The 9,471-nt window shown below is 51.7% G+C and overlaps 1 protein-coding gene across 1 annotated transcript; it reads left to right on the top strand.

The window, feature by feature from the left end:
- Nucleotides 1–991: 991 nt before the first annotated feature.
- Nucleotides 992–9,200, top strand: LOC311328706 (dmX-like protein 2; the record flags this gene model as incomplete). The annotated part of the gene is made up of 5 exons (XM_084462638.1): nucleotides 992–1,157; nucleotides 6,299–6,424; nucleotides 6,951–7,022; nucleotides 8,335–8,412; nucleotides 9,057–9,200. Coding segments are annotated over exons 1-5 (507 nt in total), but the record flags the coding sequence as incomplete, so codon positions are not given.
- Nucleotides 9,201–9,471: the final 271 nt, after the last annotated feature.

The raw sequence follows: 9,471 nt of genomic DNA, 5'->3' as shown, positions 1-9,471 counted from the left end.
TATATCTATATACCATTATATCACAGTTACCTAGTTATATCTATATACCATTATATCACAGTTACCTAGTTATAGCTATATACCATTATATCACAGTTACCTAGTTATATCTATATACCATTATATCACAGTTACCTAGTTATATCTATATACCATTATATCACAGTTACCTAGTTATATCTATATACCATTATATCACAGTTACCTAGTTATATCTATATACCATTATATCACAGTTACCTAGTTATATCTATATACCATTATATCACAGTTACCTAGTTATATCTATATACCATTATATCACAGTTACCTAGTTATATCTATATACCATTATATCACAGTTACCTAGTTATAGCTATATACCATTATATCACAGTTACCTAGTTATATCTATATACCATTATATCACAGTTACCTAGTTATATCTATATACCATTATATCACAGTTATCTAGTTATAGCTATATACCATTATATCACAGTTACCTAGTTATATCTATATACCATTATATCACAGTTACCTAGTTATATCTAGTGCATTCGAGCAACTGGGGGCTGAGAAACATATCCGAATTTGCGACGAGGAAGTGCGAGTTCATGAGGTGTTTTATTTAATCATTCCTAGTAGCAAGTCGCAATTTGCCACCTCCTAGTTACAAACGAACGCACCATAAAAACACTGCGTGCACGATCTGGTTGGTGAATGTCTATGGTCATGCAGTCGTGCTGGCTCTGCCGCGTGAACGCGCATGTCAGACGGTGCGCTGCAGAGATCCTCAGCTCATCAGAGCTGCTCTACAGAGCTTTAATCCCACTGATGGTGTTGACAGCGAGAGAGCGACTAGTATAAATGTTCGTGCGACAGGACAATCCCATATCTGACTACAATACATCGAAGATTATATTATTATTCCCTCTGTTTCGTGGGAATAGACGCCGCCGGTTGGCTGAGCTGGATGGGATTCCCGGTCACGTTAGTTCAGGACTAGATGGAGAAACGGAGAGGGTGGAAGAGAAGAGTCGGTGTTTGTAAATAATTAAATATCCATCTGCTGTTTAAAGAAGGACAACATGCATCTCCATCAGGTGCTGACCGGGGCGGTGAACCCCGGGGACTGCTGCTACTCGGTGGGAAGCGTCCATGACATCCCGTTCACGGTAGGTTTGATTTGGAAATGGCTCAGTGGTCCGTTGGAAGGCTAGCATGGCTAACACAGTCTAGCATGGCTAACACAGTCTAGCATGGCTAACACAGTCTAGCATGGCTAACACAGTCTAGCATGGCTAACACAGTCTAGCATGGCTAACACAGTCTAGCATGGCTAACACAGTCTAGCATGACTAACACAGTCTAGCATGGCTAACACAGTCTAGCATGGCTAACACAGTTAACACAGTCTAGCATGGCTAACACAGTTAACACAGTCTAGCATGGCTAACACAGTTTATGGTTCGTTCGTTTCTAACTGGGAGGTGGCAAATTGCGACTTACTAGGAATGATTAAATAAAACACCGCATGAACTCGCACTTCCTCGTCGCATTCGGATGTTTCTCAGCCTCCAGTTGCCGGCTGATGTCAATATCATATCATATCACCATCATATCATATCATCATCATATCATTCGCTATAGCTCAATGCACACAGGTCGGAGGTCGGTATTTTGCCACTTGCGACTTGCCACCTCCGACCACAAACGAACGCACCATAACACGACAGAAGATGCACCCAGAGATTCACGGATACCGAGCGAAGTCCAGGAGGTTGCCCGTTGGCGTTATCACTCTCTAGCCTCCATCATTCATTCGCCCTGACTGTGGTCGGCTGGCTCAACCCGGCGAGGGGGTGCTCAAGGTTACAGTCCCTGCTCGCTGGGTGTAGCTTAGCTGGCTAACTAGCTGTTAGCTCTGTATTTGCTTTACAAAAATCGACTGTCCGTCTCTCCAATGACCTTTACATCCCATGTCACAAAGGTCAGCGAGGGAACTCATGTTTACAGTGACTGCGATCATTGCGTTGTGACACACCGATCAATTGGCAGCAATCATTGCAGCATCCCCGGGTCGTGTAACGTTATGAAACGCAGTAACCTGGATGGAGAGGGGCTTGGATGTGCACCGGGATCTGCACGTCTGTCACCCTAGCATCAGCTGTGTAGGCCGTGACGTAGAGCCGTGGGGCAGATCGGGTGGATGCCCCCCCTCACTAGGATGTGCAATGCATTATGCAATGCGACGTGCAGTCTGAGTGTGCATGCATCAGCCTTGTCGATGTGTCTTCACACAATGCTATTCCATATGGCACACTGTCAATTGCCTGATTCAAGTAGGCAAAATAACACAGTCCCTATTCAGTCATGCTGAAATGATGTCGCCTGTTAGTGTGCGTATCACCATGTCACTATCTTAGCTTTGTGTAGGCCTTGGGTCACTAAGGGATGGTTTCTCTTAGTAATCTGCTTCACTCTGGCTGGGCCATTATGTGTTGATACTCCATCATTTGTCTGTGCGCGACGGGGATGAGGCAGGAGGTTTAGTCAATATCCCATTTAGTGAGGGGAGATCCGGGGCGACCTTCTGCGCTTCGGGGGTGAGGCCGGCGATAAAGCAGCACACGGCTGAAACTCGGCGTCTGTAGTTCTTGAGATATCCCAGGCCCCGTGAGACATGCGTTTGCTTACAGCTTGGGTCTAAAATACTTGATGCGCTATGTTGTGATTCTGGATAATAACATTAGCCTGGGTGATGACGGTTGGTTGAAGGTTGGATTCAGTACTCGCAGTGAATGACTTGGTCTGTGTGGCACGGACGTGGAGCCATGACTCGACAATCGGTAGATTACACAACATTGTAATGTAGAGGAACTGATATTGTATACTGTATATCAGTATTTTCCACAATATTGTAATAAAGAGGAACTGATAATGACTTTATCTCCATTGACAGTAGTACATTGTCAATAAGGATCACCATTGTGGGAAATAAATGTGGTTTTACTCAGAAAGTGAACATGATGTTTTAGATGGCGGTGAAGAAAGAACATTGGCTAGTGTAAAACCAGGCCAGACAGGGGTAGTGGGGCGTTTGGAGTCGCACTGAGCGTGTGCGAAGATGAGGGGCCCATCTTTTTATCCCCTTAATGCTGTGAGCCACTGTCTCAAGCCTGGGCTCGCTCTGTTCCTGCAGTAACAGGCGCTGGACGAACACACACACACACACACACACTTTCGCTCACTGGGCTCATCTAGAAGGAGTGTGTGTGCGCTGTGCTGTGAATAGCGGTCCATTGTCATCATCCAGCCAGTATAAGAGACACTCTCCGGTCGGTCCAGACTGACCCCTGGTCAGATCTGACTTAGCGTCAGCCACCCGCCATCCAGCTGGAGCCGTTTTTTTAAACGACAACAACAACAACAACAACAAACAACTCAAGAACGCAAAGCGAGGCCGGCGAGCCTGATGTGTGTGTCTGTGAGGGGTGTAAAGGGACACCCCCCCCCCCCCCCTCACAGAACGTCACGCTGCCCCCCAGGGGTCCGTCCGCGTCATGTCCGGTCAGACCGCCATCAGGGACACGGGGGTCAGAGTTCAGGAGTCGGAGTTCAGAGCTTTTGGGCCTGCGATAGGGACCGGGCCCAGCAGCCCATATAGGTTTACAGGTGGCGGATCAGGTGTCCCATCCTTCATCTTTCCATCCCTCCGTTCCCGGGCGGGTCTGCGTTATGGGGGCGGGGCTAACGTGATCCTGGTGAGGACGGGAGGGTTAGGTAGCGGCAGAGAAACACGGTCACTTGATTGAATTAGTCATGGATCAGTTGGGAGGAAGCAGAAGTCCCCTCTCTCTCTCTTGCTCTCTCCCTCTCTCTCTCTCTCTCTCTCTTTCTTTCATGTTCTCTTTCATCTTCTGTTTTTTTCTCTGCGCTCTCTCCTCCCAAGCTGGCGTACAGTAGCAGGAGCAGGGAAGCCTATCCCAGTGTAATCTGCTCTGGTGGAAACAGCGAGGTCTGCCCACTTCCTTCACTAACCAATCAGGATGTATGATCTGGGCGATCTAACGAGGTCTGAATCCATCCTGCTCCTATCAGTAATGGACTAGTGGGCTAGTCCTCCTACTTGGGAATCCTGGAGTACAGGAGAGCCTCAACCCCCCCCCACCCCCCACCCCCAAATGAGATTTGGAGATTAGCTGGCCATGCGAAATTTGATGTACAGTATGCCAACAGGAACCCAGTGGTTAAAGCTAGGATTAGGCAGGGTAAGCCGGTGCTAGTCTGTGACTGTCCGCTACTCTGTGACTGTCCGCTAGTCTGTAGGCCTGTGACTGTCCGCTAATCTGTAGACCTGGGACTGTCCGCTAGTCTGTGACTGTCCGCTAGTCTGTAGACCTGTGACTGTCCGCTAGTCTGTAGACCTGTGACTGTCCGCTAGTCTGTAAGCCTGTGCGTGGGACGTTGGTCACCAGCTGTGTGTGCTGAAGGCTGCTTCATGGCCCAATAGACGGCTCACGTTGAGCGCTACAGCGCGCCACCGTTTACTCTGAACAAAGACAGCTGGCGGCCGCGACCGTCCGGCGTCCCGCGCTGTCAGCCTTCGTCCTCGGATGGCGTCGCGTTCCGGGAAGTCGTTGTCGGTCGGTGGCCTCGACGCGGCGTCCGGTGTGGTCGGACACGGGGCCGGGGTGTGATGTGATGGACGGACGGACGGACAGCGTGAACCGAGCTGGATCAGGTTGCCGCACGTCGACGAGTGACTCCTCCCACCGCCGGCCGGGGTCAGGAAGTCGGACGCGGGGTTGCGAACGCTCACGATCACAGGGCGGTGTGCAAAGACAACGACCGGACGACCACAGGCCGTACCCAGATCACAGCATCGGCTCAAAATGACCTCTCACAGGGCATACAGGATGTACTCTCAGTTAGTGTGTGTGCGAACGCGCGTGCGTATGTACAGTATGTACGTGTGTGTGTGTGTGTGTGTGTGCGCTGAGCAGGCCTAGACTGCGCGTGACGGTGACTGCTTTTAATTCAAGCCATAATGTGCAGCAGCCACCACCGCAGTAATTCTAAGGAATAGGCTGCAACCCTCTCTTTCTCTCCCTCCCTCTCTCTCTCTCTTTCTTTCTCTCCCACCTTCTCTCTCTTTCTCTCCATGCCTTTCTCTCTCACACTCTCTCCCTCCCTCTCTCTCTCGCCCCCTCTCTTTCTCTCCCTCCCTCCCTCTCTTTCTCTTCCTCCTTCTCTCTCTTTCTCTCCATCCCTTTCTCTCCCACACTCTCTCCCTCCCTCCCTCTCTTTCTTTCTCCCTCTCTCTTTCTTTCTCCCTCCCTCCCTCTCTCTCTCCCTCTCTTTCTCTCCCTCCCTCCCTCCCTCCCTCTCTCCCTCCCTCTCTCTTTCTCTCCCTCCCTCCCTCTCTCTCCCTCCCTCTCTCTCCCTCCCTCTCTCCCTCCCTCCCTCTCTCTCTCTCTCTCTCTCTCTCTTCCTACCTACAGTCAGTCTTACTGTGTAAGCTGTTCTCTCTCAGACAAACCCAAGCGTCCGTGATCTAACCTCCCCGGCCATCCCTCCTCCCTGCTCCTCCCGGTGGCGTGCTCCTCCATGCTCCTCCCGGTGGCGTGCTCCTCCAGCGTGGGCTCCTGACCGTCTGCACGGTCTCGTCTCTCGCACGCCGTCTTCCCAGGCTCTCCTCCTGTTCTCATGAATAATGGACGCCGCCGGCTGCCTGTCGCCCTGACGATGCTCCCCGGGCACTCTGGGTAACCGGCGCCGCCGCGTTCCGTATGTCGCCCGACCCCGTCCGTCCGACCGCGGGTCTAGAGCCGCTGGCCCCTAGGGGCCCCTGCTGGCCTCAGGGGCCCTAGATCCTGTTACAGGGTCTGGATAGGTCTTCACTGTGACACAACACTACTCACGAGCCTTGCTGATTGATTGTTAAACAATCAATGGGGGGTGAACTGATTTGGGAGTGGGGTCTAATCTCTCTCTCTCTCTCTCTCTGTCTCTGTCTGTTTCTGTCTCTCTATCGCTCTCTTTCTCTCTCTCTGTCTCTCTATCACTCTTTCTCTATCTCTCTCCCCCTCTCTCTTTCTCTCTCTCTGTCTCTCTATCGCTCTCCTTTTCTCTCTCCCTCTCTCTTTCTCTCTCTCTCTCCCTCCCTCTCTTTCTCTCTCTCCCTTTCTGTCTCTCTCTGTCTCTCTCTCTCTCCCTCCCTCTCTTTCTCTCTCTCTCTCTCTCTCTACCCCTCTCTTTCTCTCTCTCTCTCTCTCTCCCTCCCTCTCTCTCTCTCTCTCTCTCTCTCCTGCAGGCCTATGGATCAGGTTGTGACATCGTGATCCTGGCCAGTGACTTTGAGTGTGTCCAGATCATCCCTGGGGCTCAGCATGGGAACATACAGGTGGGCTGCGTGGAGTGCTCCCACCAGCTCGGCAGAGTAAGTCACACACACACACACACACACACACACACACACACACACACACACACACACACACACACACACACACACACACACACTCGCACTCGCACAGACACAGACACAGACACAGACACACACACACAGACACACACACACACAGACACAGACACACACACACACACAGAGACACACACACACACTCACACACACACACAGACACACACACACACACACACTCGCACAGACACACACTCACACTCACACAGACACACACACACAGACACACACACACACAGAGACACACACACTCACACACACACAGACACACACACACACACGATCAGTGATTCCATGGTGGAAATGACGAATACAGTGTTAAATTCTATGCTATGCTCTGTACAAGCTTGTCTGTTGAGCTCGGTCCCGTCTACTTCCTGGTTCTCCCCCCTCTTCCTCCTCCTCCTCCCCTGTGGGAGTCAGTGACTGTGCAGTAGCAGTGTGAGTAATGATGTTGTGATTATAAACGCTGCTCTATTTTTAGATCGCAGCGTCCTACGGGAACACAGTCTGCATCTTCGAACCAATCGCTACCAACCCAAACAAACGGCACAAGGTGAGCTCAGGTCCACGTGTGTGTGTGGTGTGTGTGTGGGGGGGGGGGGGGTGGGGAAACACATGTCCCTGGTAAACCCCTGTCCTCATGTCCCTGGTAAACCCCTGTCCTCATGTATCTGATAAACCCCTGTCCTCATGTCCCTGGTAAACCCCTGTCCTCATGTCCCTGTCAGAAAGAGGGGTACGGTATGATGGAGTGATGGAGTGATGGAATGATGGAGTGATGGAGTGATGGAATGATGGAGTGATGGAATGATGGAATGATGGAGTGATGGAGTGATGGAATGATGGAATGATGGAGTGATGAAGGGAGTGTTATAGTGATAGAGTGATGAAGTGATGAAGTGAGGGAGTGAGGGAGTGAGGGAGTGGGAGTGAGGGAGTGGGAGTGAGGGAGTGGGAGTGATAGTGTTATAGTGATAGAGTGAGGGAGTGAGGGAGTGATAGAGTGATAGTGAGGGAGTGATAGTGAGGGAGTGATAGTGAGGGAGTGATAGAGTGAGGGAGTGATAGAGTGAGGGAGTGATAGAGTGAGGGAGTGATAGTGAGGGAGTGATAGTGAGGGAGTGATAGTGAGGGAGTGATAGTGAGGGAGTGATAGTGAGGGGGTGATAGTGAGGGGGTGATAGAGTGAGGGAGTGATAGAGTGTTATAGTGATAGAGTGAGGGAGTGATAGTGAGGGAGTGATAGTGAGGGAGTGATAGTGTTATAGTAATGGAGTGAGAGTGAGGGAGTGAGGGAGTGATAGTGAGGGAGTGAGGGAGTGATAGTGAGGGAGTGATAGTGTTATAGTGATAGAGTGAGGGAGTGATAGTGTTAGAGTGATAGAGTGAGGGAGTGATAGAGTGAGGGAGTGATAGAGTGAGGGAGTGATAGAGTGAGGGACTGATAGAGTGAGGGAGTGAGTGAGTGATGAAGTGAGGGAGTGTTATAGTGATAGAGTGAGGGAGTGTTATAGTGATAGAGTGATAGAATGAGTGAGTGAGTGAGTGAGTGAGTGAGTGAGTGAGTGAGTGAGTGAGGGAGGGAGTGAGTGAGTGATGAAGTGATAGAGTGAGGGAGTGAGACACAGCTCTGTCTCACCAGATCATGCAACGGACTGATAACCACACCCTGGCCACTGTGACAAGTTAATGTGTTGTGTTATTCATTCTAGTTAATTTAGTTGTTGGGACGCGCGTGTGTGTGTGTGTGCACGCGTGCGAGTGTGTCTGTGTGTGCGTGCGTGCGCTCGTGTTTGTGTGTGTGTGTGTGTGTGTGTTTACTGACTTGCTCTCCCCCTGTCTGTCTTCTGCCCCGTCACTAACAGCAGCTTAACTACCAGTGCAAAAGACAGGGCAGTTCTTCCTCAACGCCATCACATACAACCTGGCCTGGGACCCCCAAGGTACCTCTGTCTGTCTGTCTGCCTGTCTGTCTGTCTGTCTGTCTGTCTGTCTGTCTGTCTGTCTGTCTGTCTGTCTGTCTGTCTGTCTGTCTGTCTGTCTGCCTGCCTGCCTGTCTGTCTGTCTGCCTGCCTGCCTGTCTGTCTGTCTGTCTGTCTGCCTGTCTGCCTGCCTGCCTGCCTGTCTGACTAACTCCCCACACACCGCCAGCTGCAGGGCGTCAGTCATCATCAGCGCACATGTGTGTGTGTGTGGGGGGGGGGGGGAGGTATAGGGTGATGACGTGTGTGTGGTGTAACTGAGGGCGCGCTACTGTGTGTGTGTGTGGGGGGGGGGGGGGGGGGGAGGTATAGGGTGATGACGTGTGTGTGTGTAACCGAGGGCGCGCTACTGTGTGTGTGTGTGTGGGGGGGGGGGGGGGGGGAGGTATAGGGTGATGACGTGTGTGTGTGTAACCGAGGGCGCGCTACTGTGTGTGTGTGGGGGGGGTGGGGGGGGTGGGGGAGGTATAGGGTGATGACGTGTGTGTGTGTAACCGAGGGCGTGCTACTGTGTGTGTGTATGGGAGGGGGTGGGGGGGGGGGGGTAGTGGGTGATGACGTGTGTGTGTGTAACCGAGGGACTGCTACCGTGTGTGTGTTCTCAGGTAACCGTATCTTGGCGGCACGGAGCGCCTGCAGCTGTGGGCGCCGCCGTCAGCGGACGCGCTGATCGAGGAGGAGGACGGACAGATGACGGACGACAAGCCGCACCCCGTGGCTCAACGACTGAAGTGTGTGTGGCAGTGCAAGTAAGTCACCGGGTGTGTGTGTGTGTGTGTGTGTGTGCGTGCTGTGCGTTTTGTCAGGTGATACTCAGTATGCCTGGCAGCCTGTTGTTCTGACATGGCTGGAATGGGGAAGTTGGACACACGTTCACCACACGTGGATACACACACACACACGCGCACACACACACACACACACACACACACACACACGGACGACAGAGAAGTGAATGTACGGTAGCTGTCAGGGTTCGCATGGGTCATGGAATTTCCGGAATATAATGGAATGGAGTCT

The sequence above is a fragment of the Borostomias antarcticus genome (assembly GCF_949987555.1).
Source record: "Borostomias antarcticus genome assembly, contig: scaffold_640, whole genome shotgun sequence".
Classification (NCBI taxonomy): Eukaryota; Metazoa; Chordata; class Actinopteri; order Stomiiformes; family Stomiidae; genus Borostomias; species Borostomias antarcticus.
Note: the sequence above shows the minus strand (reverse complement) of the source record. Positions and strands in the feature narration are given on the sequence as shown.